Raw genomic sequence first — 18,679 nt, forward strand, 5'->3', positions numbered from 1 at the left:
GAGCCCCAGCCGTGCTCAGAAGGTTTCTGTTTCTAATTTGCATGCAATGCACTCTTTTTTAATCCCTCAGATGCTTTCTTTGATAAAGTAATGATAATGTAATTGAAGTCAGACTAAGCTCCAAATGGGTTTTCAGATGGGGGAACAGGCTTTCCTTAAGCCTAAGGACCTACAAATCCTGAGCTTTGATATGATGCCCCAGTGGAGCTAACCTATGTGGAGCCCAATGGAGAAAATATACACATTAAATAGGTGTTATTTTTTATATTGAGGCTAATTGTACCAAACTATTCCAAACAATATCTTAAGCTGTTCATGATCCACTTAGTCCTCCCAAGAGATTTCTGAAAAATAATTTACAATGTAATGAATGAGCATTGCAAGAAGAATTCTTAAAACAACAACATTCACTTTAGATTTTCAAATGTTGGACTAATAATTGTGTATGTATGGATATACAGTTGGTGTGGACACAGAAGACTGTAACTGCATATTAAATCTCTGATCCTAAGAAATGTATTTTGATGATTTTGATTTTCACTACAGGAATAATAAAAATAAAGCCATTATATATTCACTGTAGCTATTTTTTTTCACTCAGTTCTGAGTCTGCAAAGGAAGTCCCTAGCCTTCTAAGATAGATCAGCTTTTCTGTTTGTTTTGTTATTTAGATTCTCTTAAAGAAAAAAGTTTTTTTTAAAAAGGAAATCTTAAATCCTGTATAGGAAAAACAGAGGAAGAAGAAAAGTTATATTAGACTGGTGAGTGAATTGCTAATAGAGGTGATCCCACTCATTTCTTTTGAACAACTTGGCATCCAAGACCCGTACAAAGGGATCACCCTCCTGCTTGAGGGCATCAGTCAATTGCTAGTTTGAGTTGGGAATAAAATTTCCTGATAGGAATGTCACTGCAGTTATTATTTTTGGGACTACAGCACTTGATACCAGCCACTGCTTGCCCTAGAGGGAAGCATTTGTCTTGAACCCAGCTGAATAATCATCTTTGTTATATTCAAATCAGTCTATCTAAAACACTGCCGGGTTTTTTCAATTTTAATTCAGCTTCTCTGCATTTCAGAGCTAATTAAAATACAAGGAATGGACTCTAATCTCCGCTGCTTTTCTTGTTCACAGCCAGACCTAGTGGGAAGGGTTTGTGCAAGGGCTGCTGTATCAATCACAGCTCACATTAGAGGCCTGGAAAGGTCAAATGATAAAACAGAATCTCTGTTTTCAGTTAACTGCCACTGGATCAGACTCCAACTACATAAGAGAAGAAAGTGTTCCATGGCTATGGTGAATTCCTGAGCCAGCACATGAACCAAAGCCATCCTGCCTGCAAGACCCAGGGCTCAAGATCCAAGGTGAGTGCCAGCAAACACCAGACCTTGTGCCACCGAGTCACAAACTTCTGGTATGACAGCTGAGCCAGATTTCCAGTGAACACTGGTAGAAAATATCATCTTGTTTGGGGAAATAAGGAGTTTTGAGTACCTGCTCAAATCAAACACATATGCCTGTTTCTAAAGTTATATATTCTCTTACCTTCCATATACCCTTATGTCTGAAATTGCATAAAAGTAGCGTGCCAGATGTTGCTCATCTACATATATTTCACCAGTTGCTGGCCTGAGCAGTCTTATCCTCAGATCTGTGATGGTAAAGAAATCTCTTAACTTCTTGGTGGTGTCAAGCTGGCCGTAAAGAGAAGCCATGTTATGAAGCCGAGGTCCAGCAAAAAAAGCAAATCTATCTTTGATTTCAAAGTGGATTATTTTACTATTTGTCATATACCCAGTAGAGTATTCCTCTGTGCAAATGATTTCTAGGACTGTGTGCTGTGATAAATCCCTCACTGATTTTGGATCCATGTGAAAAGCATCTAGGCAGTCTGTGGCATAGTATTGGTAGGGCTGCCACGTTCGTCCGTAGTCGAGGGATTTCTCCAGGATCATTTGGTCAGGACGGCCAGACTCGAAGGTGATAACTATGTTATCTGTAAGCTCAATGGTTTTGTTCCAGGAGAGTGTAATATTAACATGAAGAGGCTTTGGATAGTCCTTCCAAGTTGTGGACTGCCAAAATGTGGAGGGGTGTCTTCCTTCCAGGTCGAACATCAGCTCTGGAGGATGAGCCAGTTCTTGGGTACTCGCATCACATTCATTATTGCACATGTAGGGATTCCCCTAGAAAAGAGCAAACCAGTGTTACAAGGGGCACCACAGAGGTGAGTGTGACACATAAGATATTTCTTGACTGAGGACTGCTTTTCGCTGCCAAGAAAGAAAAAACAAATTTTAATATAAAAATTAATATGCAAGTAAGAACTTTAGCTTAATGAGATTCATCCTGGCTGTTTTACCTGTTAATGTACAAACATAACATAGAGAACACCCTTGCTTCTGTAATATAAACATTTTTCTTATTGTATGTTAAAAAAGGAAAAAAGCTTATTAACCCTGAACAACTTGGACCAGGGATTGAGTCACAGTATGCAAGAACAGTATGAAAGTCTCTAATAGCTCAATAACTCCCATCTCTTCATAGAAAGGTGCAGCAGCCAAAGAGAATTTCTTTTTGAAACAATCATGTTCCTCAGAGCTCTGCCCAAAAAAGAACTAATTTGTAGGGCAAGTGTATTTCCTTAGCAGTGCAGCCTGTGTGTACTCAGTATGAGCCAGTATTCCATACACTTTCAAGTTTCCTTTCACCCAGGTGGGAAATTTATCATGCTTAACTTGTGCTCCCAGCTCAACACTGCCTTGCCTTAAAACATTTACACTTGCCACCAAAAGCCATTAGAAAAACAGTGTTCTGTCAGCTCTGGGCTTGATTCAGGTATCTGCCATCTTATTACAGGGTACCAAAGTACTTGAGAAAAGGCTTTTCATGAGGCACCAGATTCAATTTATCAGGACAAGATAATCCAGCACTTGATTAGGTGGGAGATGTCAGTGGCTCTGGCTGGAACACTGCCGAGGTGGCTGGAGCTCTGAACTGAGGGTTGAGTTAAAAACAGCAACAAAAAAAAAGCTTGCCTACAGTGCACAGCTTTTACTGCTGCTTGTCCTCTGAAGCAAGGTGGAAGTGAGTTATTCTCTTTCTGGCCCTTTGATGCATTAACTTTCACACTACAATCTTGTGTTTCTTCACAAAGGCTATTTTGTCTGCAGATTGGGGATATCTTGCAGCAGTTGCCAAGATATCAGACCCTGTAGGCTGCACTGAATCACGTATATCTAATTTCAGCTTTCTACAGTACATTAGTATTTTGCTACTTGTTCATTCTGTGTTTGTTCCAGAGAGGAACTGCTGCTCTCTATCCTTCCTTCTGCCTGACACAGACTGTGGAAGAAGCCTCTATTCACTGATAGTCAGCACTGCTGGGAAAAAATATGCACATGCCTTTACCTAGCAGAGCTCGATGAGGTCATTAATGTAGCTGTTACTGTCATTACTCAGAGCTCCCACACCTGCCCTGCAAAGAGAACAAGCCCTGGCATGATGATCAACCTTTTCTTTTCTTATAATTGGAGTTATACTTCTCTCCATCTCAAAGCCTGAGGGCAATGAAGTGACTCAAGGCTATCCAGTGTGGAAAACAGGTTTCAAACATGAGTTTCCACCTTGGCCACTGCTCTGCTCCTTGATATACTCCCACAAAACACAAGAAAAAGAAATTCTGCACTCACTTTGACCTCCCCACTGGCAACCTCCTCTTACCTGGGCTGGAAAATACTATTTTCTTTCTCTTTCTTGTTAATACAGCTGAATGCTAAAATTGACAACGATTCACTGGAACTGTGAGTTAGAGAAAAAAAAAGCAACTACAAGACAACAAAAAGGGTTATTTGAAAACCAGCATGCTGCTTGTTACACTGACAGCTTCAAAGCATGCAGCTGTAACTAGAAATACGCTGCAAAATATTGTCTATAATCTGTTACAGCTCTGATTTCAAGCTCATGGTTGCTATTTCTATGCCTTCCTTTTGAATAAAACAGTGAAAATTAAAAGTAAGTTTCAAGCAGGAGAGAGAAAACACAGAATTTTTTAATATTTAAGCTCCATTTAATATATCAGATACAAAAGCCATAATTTGCTAACTTACACAGGCCTATTTCCCTTGGGGGAAATATACATATTGTGAAATCTGTAAGGTTCCAGACCCTTTGGCTATATGTAAATATCAGTTTATCAGAAGATGCTCAGATTGCATAAATCACACCTGTCTGAGGCTGCCCAGAAAAGCCTGGTCACTTTTATCTGGGTATCTCTATCCTATATGCTTTATGCTTCTGCTTTTGCTTTGGCAAGAACAACCACACTGGGCAGTCACCGGTATCAAAACCCAACAAATAAAAGCTCCTGTGCAGCCAGACAGTGCTTTAAGCACTGCAGAGGGATGGCTTTAGTTTCCTGCTCCACAAGCAGCTGCTGGGTCTGCTGTGACTCTTTGTGCTAAAAACTAAAGCCACTCTGATCCCTTAGTCCCTGGATGCTGGAGGAAGCATGTTTTATGACTTCCAGCAGCTAACCCAGGTTGTATGGGATGCAGTGTTTCTTTCTCTATATTAGTTGATTTATTTTACAGCCTTTGCCTTTTATCTTTTGCTTTTTAGCAAAAGCTGAGGTGCCAACTGAATCAGAGAATAACTGGGAGAGGGGCTCCAAAGTTCCACAAGTTAATGTGAATACAGCATGACCCTGAGAGCTGGTAGCTCTAGTTTGCTACTGAAATGCAGTCTAGAACTCTGTGCACAGAGCTTTTTAGGGAAAGAGGAGACTCTTCCAATTCATGGCAGAGTATTGTGAGAAATAGGTCAGAATAACAGTGCTTTTCTGTCCTACACTTGAAACTCTTACCAGTGGTAACAGTGGGGCCACAACCTGCCACTGAATCTGGGCATCACTGGACATCACTACAAATGAGAATCCTAAAACAAGCTTCAGGTATATCCTCACCAATAAACTGAATTAAATTATTCTTTTAATTTTATGGCACAGAATTCTCTTTTAAGAGGTGAATGATTTGATGACACAAAATAACCTGCGTGGAGTTCAAGTGCTTGAAAAGAAAATTAGGAGAAAAAAAAATCTAAGCTGATTATAAGCCAATAAAATAAATGTCCTGAATTCTAACAGGAGGAGAGAAATTATGAGTTTATATAAATTCCCCTCTGTCTACTGACATGGCAATTGCTGATGTAATTTTGAAATATTTAACAATCATTGCTTCAGAAGCTTGGAATCAGGTTCCCATTTTCTCTACTAGCAACTTGGCTTTCAACTGCTTCTAATTAATCTTAAATGTAATTTTGCATGGTAAGTCATACTTACATTACCAAAACAGTCTAAAAGGGTCTTACTCTACACAAATGTCCCTCAGTACATGTTATTATGAAAGCAATTAATTTAACTGGGATTAGTTACATATTTTAATGCCTTGATCTCTACAATAATCCTCTTTAAGACTTTTGTCTCAGTAAAATGAATGCAACAAAGACAAACTTTGCCCAATTTGTGAAAACTAAGCTCAGTCTGTGTTGGGGCCATCTGAAGGACCAGAGCATTAGCATCTCTAAGTAATTTTGTGCCTAGCAGGCAGCTGTAAATAGATCTTCATTTAAGCCTTCCAAGAAGCAGCTCTTCAGTAGGACAAGGTGGAAAATATTTATAAATTTTCAAAATGATATTTAAGCCATTAGGAGAGCTCTAAATAATTAAACAGTGATAAACACTTCTCAACACTTTACTGCCAATTATCATAAAAGGTAGCTGAGTCTTTCCCAACACCACAACCATGACCACCTAAAAGGAACCTGCTGTTTTCCTGTACACTAATGGGAGATTGATATTAGATAGCTCCTTGCAGGCAGGCAAATTAAGCTGCTATTTATTTTGTTTTTGGCTGCTCATGGAATTGAAAAAATTACTGAAACTACTGACATAGTAAGTGTTGGCTTTAGGAAGTACCTGATTTGCAGGCACAGTAAGGATGTACCACATGATCCCATTCAGCCCTGGCTGGAAAAAGCAGAGTTTCCTGAGAAGCTCTTGAGCAGGGCTGACTGGTCCCAGCAGCTGGATTTAGTTTGTTTTAGCACACAGCAATGTGTCTCTGTGCCAGCCAGCTTGAACTTTTACAGTGGTGCTGGTGGTGCTCTGCATCCCAGCATCCCTGGCTGGGATGGTGCTGGGGCTGGCCCTGCTCCCCCTGGGCAGCAATGTGTGCCACCAAAAGCCTCTCCAGGATCAGCAGGTGGCCCTAGGGTGAGGGTCGAGGCCAAGAACAGAAGTCCAGCAGTAGTGTGACCTCTGAATGCCAGCAGGGGAGCAGCAGCAGTGCTGGGGTGAAGTCTGAGTGCTGCTGCTCAGGTGAAGCCTCAGGTCTCACCTGTACAGCTCCTCAGTGGCACCCACAGGCTCAGGGCTCAACTGAAGATGTTGCTCCTTTCAGTGTGTCCCCTTGTCCACATTAAGACCTCATGGACTTTCTCACTCAGGAACAAAGACAGAGGGGTTTAAATCTTCTCTAGTGTGAATACTGGAAGATGTATCACAGATTACATGCTGTAATGGACTCCTGGCTAAATCCCTACAGAGGATTTTAACTTGCATTTTCAAACTGATGAAGGCTGCTGAGGTCAAACTGGCCAAGATTTTTAGAGGAACCAAAATAAATTTTCAAGAAGTGAGTCACTGCAACTGGTTTTTATACCACTGCCACAAGGTAATTAGATCAGATGCACAAGACAAGAAATAAACACAGCCTCACTTATGTCTGGAGTGTGGCTGTGTGGTAAATTACTACATTCAAGTCACACTTTTTGAAATAATAGAGTATTTCTGTTTTCCTTTTCAAAAGATCATTACAATTAATTCACTTGGTGCATGCTGTACTTTGCAGGTGATTAATTAGACAGTAATAACTAACAGCAGCAATTGCCCTAATGCTTACATTTTGCATGTGGTTTCTAACCAGGAATTACTTGTTTACCATAACAGAGCCAGATTATGGGGCCATTGTGAGATACTACTTATGAGCTGTTGTTCTGCTAAGGGCAAAGAGTCAATGAGGTGAAGGATTGGCAAGGCCCAGGATCTGGTGCATGATAATTGATGTTATCAAAGCCACTACATCCATTAGCTGGTTTGAGAGCATCTTGGTCAATGTCTGCAGAATTATTGCTGTGATGATGGCAGGAATGGCTGTAGACAAGAACATTTTTCCATCAACAACCTTTCATCACTGCAGTGACAGCATTTTAAGTTAAAGTGATTTAAGTTAAGAAAGAAAAAGTGCTAAAATCAGACTGGAAGATTTGATGCTCTTTCAAGAGCTCCCAAGCGAGGGCATCTGGATGCCCAGGCTGGCACTTTGAACTCTGAGCTGCAGGCTGAGCAATGTACATTCTTCAAAATGAGCAAAAAAGAAAATACAAGCATGTTTAAATCAATACCTTCTGGGGAGACTTAAAGAGATTAAACCAGGGAGGATGTGACTGGCCAAAAATAGACAATAATGCTTAACAACTTCATGCACTTTTAAGCTTGAAAGTCCATTGTAGATTATGATCCTGATCCTGCAACAAACTTGGTGTAAGAAGGCCCTTGTAATTCAGATTTTAAAAAGATATTTAAGCCTATAAAAATCTGGCACTTTGCCATGTGGCACATGAACCTAGCTAATTATTCTTCATGACAACACCTCCACGAGGTATGGAATCCTATACCAAATTTACATATAGATGCAGAATTAGAGAGAAATGCTTTTGCATGATGAACTCAGTAATCCCTGATTATATTGTACTGTTTCTTGCAAAGCTTTTTGATAGATCATGTGAAGGTATTCCTGGCATACAGAGTAGTTCTCAGATTACTGCCTCTTTTCAATACTATGGATTGAAAATGTTGCATAGGAAAACACGTATTTGCAGCACCAAAGGCATTGGTGCATTTGCCAAAGGCATTTATTTCCTAGCAGAACATTCCCTATTTTTAGTAACTTTAGCTACTTTTTGAAAATGATTTTCAATTTACTGTATGAGGCAAATGGAGTTTTGTTTCCTCTGAAATATTTCTACTCATTTCTTCTCTTCCCCACTGGTAGCTTTCTGCTTTACTTGGCAACCTTGCTGATGTAACTTTGGCCACTTGATCATTCTGGCATAACCTTATGGCAGATCTTACTGGCACTGACCCCAGTGTGGTTTTGTTATTTCAGAAGCTCAATATTGGTGTTTTCCTCTTGCATCAGCAGGTATCTGGCAACATAATCACTTTCCTATTTATAGCTTTTGCAGTGTCATGACACTCCTGATGCTGGGACCCCACTGTGCTGAGCTCTGGCTGAGCAATACAGCAAATGTTCCAAGAAAAACTGAGTTTCTTTTATACCAGATGCATACCTGCATTTCAGAAACTGAAATCCCAGGGGGTGTAATGTCCCCTACTCTCAGAACAGTGGCACTTGTCCTGGCTAAAGCAGCCCATCCATGAGAGCACTCCTGCGACAAGGCAGCAGAGGGTATCCATCTCCAGCATCCTGCTCAGCTCACATCAGTGCATTTTTGTCTGAGCCCGTTTTCCAGCATCCTGCTGCCCAGCTGGAGCTCTGGCAAGGAAGTTGTGCAGGAGATACAGGGGGTGTCCTCAACTGGAAACAGCTTATACTGCCAGTAACAGCAGCTTGGGCTGTCTCTGCTTAGGTTTTGTGTTCTGATACAGCTCCCATCCTGCTCACTTTCTGATTATTTTGGAGTAGCCATGGATTAGAATGGGAGCCATTGAGAAGGCAGAAAGAAGTCTAAAACACTACAGCTGAAAGGTGCTACTCCTGAGCAAGGAAAAGCCAGTGCAGAGGAAAGTTGGTCCGTTATCATGAGCAGACGTTATCAGCGATCACAGTGATCATGCAGGGAATGAGAGCATCAAATATGAGAAATTAAATCATCCTGCTGGGGACAGGAGAAATTAGGGTGCTGGAAACACTAAGAAAAAATATTTTGTTGGGGTTTTTTCTTCCTTTGTAGTTATAAGTGATTGTGTTCAGAGTCTTGGTCCAAAAAAGAAAACTGTGCATACCAAAAAGTCTGAGAAGCAGGTTTTGATAACATGGGAGAGCCCTGCAGGCCTTAATGTCCCTGACCAGCCCCACCGGGGCCCCAGGCCGGACCCTATTTAAGCTCAGCTCTGTCTGGTCTGTTCTTCACCTTAGGTGTGTGTTTAGCCCTGGATCCTGCTGTCCCCCTGATGACCCTGGTGGCGTGTCAGTGTCCCCAGCTGTGCTCTGGCTGTGTGGGGTGGGTGGGCTGTCTGATGGCACACCTTCCCCTGCTGCTCCCTGCCCTTGCTCAGGGATATGCAGGGAGTGAGGGGATGGCTACAGCAGAAATGCAAAGCTCCTCAGCTTGCCCTAAATGTGTGTAGAGTGGAGCTCTTCACACTACCTGAGTATGAAATTGGATCGTGATGTACCAAATCATGGGAGGGTGGGAATTCTGTGCCAGCAAAAGTTTCTGGAAGAGTCCTGGTGTGAGGAAAGTGGAGCACTGCAGTCTGGGTGGGCTCCCAACCCTCCCTGCAGGGCACAGAGGCTGCTGTGAGCTGTGCTGGGGCCTCTCAGTGCCTGTGAGTGCTGGGTGAGAGTGTCAGGAGGGTCTTTGCTGGTGCTAACACAACTGAGCATGTAAATGTAACGAGTTCTCTGTTTTTATTGCCTGCATCAATGTGAAGAAATGTGCCTTGTAATAATGCTGGAGGCAGGTGGCCTGCAAATGGCTTTTGCAAAGGGTTGTTTTTAGGTTTCAAAGTGGTTCCAAACAAAGTTCCATCTTCTGCCCCTGTGGCCCCACTCCTGTGTCCTCTTGGTGGACAGCTCTGGAGTAATAACTACAGAGGCTTGTGCAAAGTATTTATGCCACTAGTCACAGCAGGATGCAAATTTCTACCTGGTCTTTGTGTAAATCAAATTAAGTGAGCAGAACAGAGCACTGATGTAGTGTTTAACTGTGGAGCTGCAACAGTGCTCAGTGCAATCCTATGCTGTACTAATTTCAGTAAATGCATCTTACTTGGACAGCTCTTTATGTAGGGTATTCATCACAGCCCTAAAAAAGTTATGTATGTCTGAAATGTCAGGTTAGAAGTGAGCAGTATAGAAATACAAAAATCCTGAAGTTAATGGGAAATAAATGTACAGTGTTGTAATGACTTGAATGAAAATTATATGACTCAGGATCTCTCCATTAAATAAAAGAACTGTGATTTTTGTGTATATAGTGTAAGAGGTTTTACAGTGAAAAGTTTTCATCAAACTGTTACTGGTTAGTTATGTCTTATTATGGTAAGATGTTGGATTTAACAGGATGGATTTATACTGCAGTTTAAAAATCTTCTGTCCATAAGAAATCTGGATGAAAAATCTCCATTGTTGAATTGCCACTTAAGTAGCTTAACGATAATGCTGAATGTATTATTTACTTATTGTGAAAGATGTACAAAGCTCCTTATTTTTTTTCTCTTGGCTGTGATATTTTCAATCCAGAAGCTTCTAAAATGCTACACAGGTCATTAACATCACATTATTAGCTATCTGAATGTCCACCAAAGCAGACAGCCATAGCTTTTTATAGCATGCAGCTATTCTACAGTGTGCAGATACTTAGGGAAGAACTGGTGAATTTGATTTAAACTTGAAAAGTGTTTTACATAAGCATATACAAAAATGTAAAGCAAACTAACAAACTATTCTAAACAAGCAAAGTTATTTTGTCTATTTCTACTTAATTATAGAGTAATAAGAAAAGTCTGCATTATTACTATGAATTACAATAAAGCATATGAATATGAAGATTTTTTTTAAAATAGCATCCACTTAATCCCTCTACTACTGGTTTCTGTGCAAGTTCAAACTAGGTAGTAGAAGTCTGAAATGCTGAATCCCTCTAGGATTATGTAAAAACAACTTCAGCACTTCTATGTGTAGTTCTTACAATAGCTCAATTTGTGTGTGAGGCTTGGCTGACTGATCAACGTAATAAGTAATGTGATTTATAATTAGTGTTTATTAAACTGGGAATTTTCAGATTCAGTGAAGCTCAAATTATGGTTACAAAGCAGTATCATGTAGTTTCAAAGGGGAGCTTTTGAGGCCTCAGTGCTAAGGGTGGGTGCATGTGCATTCAGACAGGCTCAAAGGGCTCCCAGCCATTCACCTGCTGCTCTCTCCCTCAGCACAGCAAAACAGACCAAGGGCTTCCAGTCCCTGCAAGTAATTTTGCACTAAATTAAAGTAAGGCTACTCTTTAAAATAGCACAGATGTTATTCTTCTGGGTTTGAAGGAGGGGTGGCTAGAAAAAATTGGAAAACAATATAAGAAATGCTGTTGTGCCACTTTTCTGATCAAGCAACTTCCAGTGGATCTCTTTCCTACAGGATTGCACCTTTGCCATGGTCTCAGTCCTGCCTCAAGTGAGCATCAGCCTCACAGGCAGCAATGTGCTGCTTGCCCAGCCTTCTCCCTGTTCAGCTGCCCCTGCTGGGAGCTGATGGGCTCTGAGCTGGCTGCTTCTAACACCAACTGCCTACAAATTTGGGAGATCCCACCTTTGTGCCTAGAGATTATGCTGCTGTATTGCTGAGTTGGATGTGTCTGAAACTTTTCCTCAGTCTAAAGTTTTCCACTGAGTCTCTGTTCTGATGCACTGCTTGCCCAGTTGAGTACTGGTACTACCAGAAGGGATGCAACAGCTGGGAGTGAAGTGAAGCAGTGCAGATAAATTGACTGGCTTAAGGGCAACATGAAAATGCACCCTAAATAGTGAACAAAGAGCTAAATTATGCCAATGCTGTTGTACTCATGCTTATCTGTTAAAAGGCCACTTACATACAAAAATAGCTACTTGCATGTGTAAGTGTTATTTATATTGCAAAAGACTGCTCAGGGGGTGTATGTATCTGTTGGACTTGAGCACAACCATTTCTGTCCCAACAATATGAATTTCACTACATATGTCCCCTTAAGGCATCATAAGAATTTTATTCTTACAAAGAGCAGCAGGATTTAGGACAAAAAAAAAATCACATTATTTCCTTTCTGACAGATGTAAACATAGCACCTGCAAATGCTTACCCTGGTCTACACTGCAGGTACTGCTGTTGCAATCTCAACAATCTAAATTCAGGTATGAAGAATTCTGTTTTTTCTACTGGTAGTGTTTTATTTCCTCTGTATTTACACATCTGTGTGAGCATGCTTTATATTTTTAATTTGCTTCACCTGATAATTTTATTCTTTCCTGAAAGTGGAAGTGTAGAATATACTACACCTGGGAAGTACAGCAGTGTGATGGAAGGTATATCATGTTATGTCATTGTGATTGTAGGTTTTGTGTTTTACTCTGAATACTGGCAGACTGTGTTAGTGGAGATGGCCAAAGGCACTGTACCAACCTGTTCTGATTGACAAGAAGTTTACACAAAACTATTTTCATTCACAGAAATGCTCAACTCCTGTACTAGGAACTAGTTAAATGGGAAACTAACAAAACCAAATCCCAAACTTTACTTAGCTTTGTGAAGACAGTGTCCTTGTTTAAGTATTCACCCTCAGAAACAAGACCTTATAATTTATTTCTCACTTGTAATTTTCACCGACTTAAAAGATGCTATTTGCTTGCCTCGATGTGCAGCTACAGAGTCATTCTGCAAAATCCGTGGGATATTGACTATGAATTATGGCAAGACAATGAGCAGAACAAAACCAAATCCTCCATGGTATTCATTAATGGTTGCCTGTGACAAACCACTGTCAGCTTTAATAGTTTTCCTGGGGTTATTCCTGCTTCCTCTGTGGGAGACTTTTGAGATTGCTAAAGAGGATTCCTAAGTAGTAGCAATAGTTAAATAACTTTCATCAAATGTAATGCAAAATGTAGTTAGAAAAAAAGTTATCTTCAATTTCATTTTATTTCTTCCCAAAGAAGTAAGCCTCTTAGAACAGATGGTCTAATCAAATACCTGCTCTAAGGTATATTCACTAGAGCATTACCAAAACAGTGAGCTGATGTTTTACTAATCACCTCAATGAGAGAAATGCTGAGTGCCATTCAATAAAGAGTTAAGTTCCCAAAGCTGGACTAACTTTTATTTTGTTACCATTGAAATTAGACAGTTTTTCCAAGCCAAGGCAGGCTGTCTTCCCCAGCTCTGACAGTCCTTTATTTTGTAAGCTATCACACCAGTTTGAATAGGATGTACTGTATGAATAAGGGTAGCAAAACCAGGTCACTTACAGCTGTAAAAAACCTTTCAATCCACGTTTATGTAATATTGCATGTTTATGTAATGTTTTTCATGCTACTTTTTAGTTCTAAATCTCCAAATAACTTACAACCATGTTCAGCTGCCCACAAAGTTCCAGGTGGGGGAGATCAGACAAAGAGGTGAAGTAATTAGTGCTCAGACAAGTGGTGGCTTTTTCCTTTGCCTCACAGGCCTTTTTTTCAAAGAGAAAATTTTTTATTAATTATTTTTTTCAAAGAGAAATCTTTTTATTAATGCTATGGCTAATGCCATAGAGAAAAGAAAGTGCAAAGCCAGACAACAAATAAAAAGGACTAAAGAGACAGAAGAAATTCTTTTCTTGTTAGGGATGTCTCAGCTGTGCTTTTGGGACTGTCTGCATCTGTAGGCATTGTTCATCCTACTCCAGTGTGTTATTGATTCTGTGCTCGTGTATCTCATGAAAAATTGTATTTCTACAATAACTGTAATTTTATTTCTGATTCTTATCGTCAGTATTATTTTTGACAATTTGAGATCTACTAATACTTCCACTGCCATTTTTAATAAGTTTTAGAGCTGATGGATTAACACTGAATGTCAAACACTACAATTAGAATTGCTGATGTTATGCAGAAACACTGTTTTTAATATATATATACCCCTCCCCCCATCTTATTATTGCTACAGAATCTGCCCTCATTTCTGTTGAATTTGGCAAGTTTGTTAGAGGATTCCCAGGCTTAGAGGACTTTTGCATGTATGTGAACCACTTACAGGAAGAATGAAAAAGAACATAAACAATAATGACAGCTGTAAGTGAAATCCAGTTTCACCTCATTTCTCTTAAAAGGAGAGCCACGTTGTTTTTCCTTCATTTTGTTTGTCAGGATGATAAAATAAGTATTTTTAATGAGTCACAGTGTATATCTATATAACGTGGAATTGTTATAGAAACAAATTTGAATGTTGAATTTCATTACACAGTGAAGGGATGTCTTATTAGTATTCACAATGAATTGTGTGATGTCTCTCCACATTCAAATTATAGCACATAGTGCTTTGAAAAAGAATAAAGTCGCTCATCAAATCCACATTAGGATACTGCACTAATAGAAGTAATTCAATCAAAAAAATCCCCACATATTATCTTTTGAGGAGGGGTTGCAAACTTTATGATAAACTGGTAATTTGTTCAGTTCTGTGCTGGAGAATGTCACTTAATTTCCTTTATTACAGATGTCCATAATAAAAAATAACCACACAGCTCTGAAAAACGTACAATGGTTTCCTAAAATCATTAATACTGTTATCTGCAAATTTATACTTCAGGTATGGTATGTGCTTGTACTGCCTCCTAACAGCCTGTCATTTAAAAACTTATTTCATCATAGCACACAGGAACATGGAGCAGCCCAGCTGCCTGTGTGGCAGTGCTGCTAAAGGGAAGGAAAGCAGCTGCTCCTGGCCCTTGCAGAGGGCAGGAGTGTAATGTCTGCATGGTCCCTGCTGCTGCCTCAGCTGGGCACCTCAGAGCAATGGGGATAAAAACCAGTCCCCAGTAACATTTCATAGCCTCAGGTACTGTCCCAAGTGACACAGAGTACCTCCCAAGTCAGGTGAAAGAAAGACTTATGATAAGGCATGTAACACTTTCAATTTACTCAAGATGTGTAGCATGCAAGCAACTCCCTTGAACTGAGGCAAACTTGCTTCCTGATTATAAAGTAATTAAAATCTGAAGAGGCTTCTTTTCCTACAGAGCTGTGGCAAGACTTCTGCAAGCTGGGATTTCCCTCTGAACCTCTGCATGCCTCCAGTGTAGCCAGGAACAGTCAGGAATTCATGGCACATCAATGGGCTGGCTCAGGTTACCTTGTGAGAAAGACCAGGGCAGCCTGGGCCATGGTGCTGGGCATTTCAGTGTGCTTCCTATGGGGATGTTGTGCTGCCAACTCTTTTTCTGTGCCATTAACCCCCTACAGAGATTAAATCTGTGTGTGTATGCTAGGACAAGACAACTGTAACTCATGAACATTGTTGAATGAATATAACCTAAAAAGTATTTGACTTTTGGGAAGTGTTAGGTGGAGGAGTTTCTCACAAGAAGAGACTGAATATAATTTTTCAGTAGTGGTAAAAATAGACTTTCTACAATTGCCTGCTGGGATGCCTGAAGGTAAAGTTTAAGGACAAGGTTTCCTTTTATCCTAATACATTTCAATCTATTATAGAGCAAGTTGATAAGAGAGGCTCTAAATGTGCTTTTTTTCCACTGTACCACCCTGGGAAGTAATAAATTACAGCATATTATGTTCCCTATCAGTCCTACCCATCACACATCTTACAGAAGATGTGAAAAAGAGAAACACCTTGGATAGAGTAATGCAATTAACTGCTGCCATTTGAAATGTGAAAAATTACATTCTCTTATCCCCAGCCTGTCTAGTTGCTCAACTAATTTTGAGCAAAAATGCTGTTTAATGACTTGATGGTTGCCTGCATGACTGCTTTCCAACAGACTCTGTTTCTTGGTGCAAGAAAGGTCAGAACCTTGCAGCAGCCTGCAGTTCCTGGCTGTGCAGCCCAGAGGTCAGGGGTGCTGAGGGACAGCCCAGCACTGGGATGTGCCTCTGATGTCAGATGGCAGCAGGGCCAGAAAGGGGTGACTATGACAGATATGCCTCCATGTGTCCTACAGGGACTCTCTAACTTAAGCTGGTGCTGCTCAGCATTTATCTTTAAAGGGAATTTTGGGTTCCAGTTAGTATGAAAGGAACTGTAGGAAGTGCACTTACAAGAATGAGAATTACCTGTTTATAAAATGAGTCAGCACTTGTAAGGGTGCAAAAATAAAAGACCTTAGAGAAGGTGAGGTATTCTCTCAGCTGACAGACAATTTAAGGCTGCACTATGCTGCAAATCAGAGCCATATGCCCCTTTCTTTAAAGGTATGCAACATTTACATTTTTTCATAAAAAAAACCTTTGCATACAGCATCTGAGTATTTTCAGGCCCAAATAAAGTGTTTTATGGATAAGAAGTGGCATAGCTCTGCTTATAACAATGTCTTTAGACAGCATACAAAATCACCCTATTCCACATGGCCATCTGTGATATGTTAATGCAAAAGTAAAAAAGAAAAAAGCAACTTCAAAAGATATGCCCCTGGATTTTTCAAATTTTCATTCCTCCTAATTTTTCACTGGGCATTTACTGAAAGTGCTGCAGTGAGATCAATGGAAAATAACTCCAAGTTTAGGCTTATAAAGGAAGTGAACATAAGGCTGTAAATAATTTTAAATGGATTTGAGATTTTTTTGTGAATTCTGTTACATAGCACTTGAATGCACCAGTTAATAATACTTTGTGGGCACATGCAAATTCAAAAAGCTGGCCAATAATTAAAATATGTATAGCAAAAAAAGCAAGCCTCTTAAGGTATCTTTGATTTTAATAACTCATAGTGACATAGTAAGGTTATGGAAATTTTGTATTAATGTAATTTATTCAAGAAGCCAGAGAGATACTTGTCTGTGTCATAGAAGCTATTCAAGAAAAAAATCTGCTGTTTACCTCTCATCTCCTTGCAAACATTTGTGACTCTGTATCTCTCTACTTATCTGTATATATTCTGCAACAGTACTGACTAGTTTTAATCATAAAATCAATTTCTCCATCTGATATTATGCTTACTCAAGTTTCTTTCCAAGTTCCTTCATATTTCTTAGACTGCTTTTCTAGACTTCATTTTTTAATCATTATTTTGTGGATATTAGAGAATCACAACTATATATATGTATGTATATATATATATATTTATGTAACATTTTCTTGTAGGGTCCTGTAACCCCCCCAACCTGGAGAAACTGCCTGCATACTTGCATATGTCTAAACTTGGCTGATGCCAAAAGTTTGGACATGATGCTCAAAAATAGAAACCTCTGACTTTTTTAAAAATCTGAAACCACATAAGAAAACCATTTAAAATTGTGTGTTGAATATATGAAGGGATATTCAAGTAGTTATAAAACAATCCTATGCCATAGAAAAATATTTTATTAGGACTTTATAGTTTATTTAAATTCTCTGGAGTTCCTTTCAAAGAGGCAAATCCTATCCTGAGATTCAATTAATTTAATTCCTAGACATGAATTTGCTGAAACCAACAGATGTTCTTACTGAATAAAACCTGAATAGCAATTGAATAAAAGCTCCAGGAGGTATCCCAGTGCTTATGCAGGTCCCAGATCATCCTGTCATTTCCCAGCAGCTTTTAACTCCACATACACTGAGCTCTGCTTTGCCATCAGCTGCTCTCCCCACTGGCAGTGGAGGAAAATGAGGAGACAGTTTTTGACTGAGGAAAAACCAGAAGTCACTGCTCTGCTCCTGGAGCTTGTGGGTGTGGCAAGGCTTAGGACAAGATCCCTGCAGCATCCTGGGGCTGTGGGGAGGAGTCCATGAAAACAGGGAATGGGGGCCACAGCCCCACCTGAAGGCAAATAAAAAAACAAGTGTGACTCAGGAAAGTCTGAGTGCAAAGCAAGTGTGTTTCATAGCAGTGCTTCCCTTCACAGGTGCTGCCTTTGTTAATTAAAGAAATGCTTTATAATAGGATAGCTGTCATAGATGATATAATGCTATCACTTTGATATTTTAATTAAATTACACTGCAGGCTCTGAGTCCTTCAGGACACCTTCATTTAAGATGTTCTGTGTTTGTCAGTCACCATCACAAATGGGGTTTTGTTTTGTTTTGTTTTTTTAATACTTCACCTACAAATGCCTGGCTTTATTAGCTGACTCTAGGCTAGCAGAGTGAAGGCAGGGATGGGATGATGTAATTAGAAGAGATTAGATTGAAAAGGCAGATTTGTTGAGGTTCTGACTAGCTTTTATACAATAATGAATCTCATCACCCTGCAGGAGAGTTTAATGTAAGTTATATAGTAATAGTGTTAAAATGTGAATTATGTACTGGACAGTCCACATTTTCCATTAAAAATCATAGATGTCAAAGAGTCTAAACTCAGTGTTTGTCATCCTGCTTCTTACTTGCAGCAGAGGAGCCAATTTTCAGCTCACACCGTGGTCCAGGGGGTGTAACTGTGTTGAATACACTGAATAGGTCTGTGTAAAATGTTTATAGTTCAGTTACATGAAAGAGATTTATACAATGGTTGTAACTAAGTAGAGAAAAAAGCCTTCTGCTGGCTGTCATCCTGTTGAATGTCCTCATTATTGCTGTTTGTTTACATGTTGGTATTGCAGTGGCATGTCATGGAGTGGTGCAAGCCCCCAGCTCGCTGAGGGCCATTGTCCCAACAGGGTGAAGACAGCCTCTGCCTGGAGGCACTGCCCATCCAGACAGCATTTTAATATCTCTCA

At 39.9% G+C, this 18,679-nt stretch overlaps 1 protein-coding gene across 4 annotated transcripts in view; it reads right to left on the reverse strand.

Annotated features, from left to right (window-relative positions):
* The window catches only part of NTNG1 (netrin G1), a 141,628-nt gene that overhangs the window by 77,378 nt on the left and 45,571 nt on the right, over positions 1-18,679 (reverse strand). For all 4 annotated transcript variants that reach the window (XM_056497463.1, XM_056497460.1, XM_056497461.1 and 1 more), the window contains exon 3: positions 1,548-2,188. In XM_056497463.1, coding sequence (XP_056353438.1) covers positions 1,548-2,188 — 641 coding nt within the window. The remainder of the gene's footprint in view (positions 1-1,547; positions 2,189-18,679) is intronic.

The sequence above is a fragment of the Oenanthe melanoleuca genome, chromosome 8 (genome assembly GCF_029582105.1).
Source record: "Oenanthe melanoleuca isolate GR-GAL-2019-014 chromosome 8, OMel1.0, whole genome shotgun sequence".
In the NCBI taxonomy this organism is placed as follows: domain Eukaryota; kingdom Metazoa; phylum Chordata; class Aves; order Passeriformes; family Muscicapidae; genus Oenanthe; species Oenanthe melanoleuca.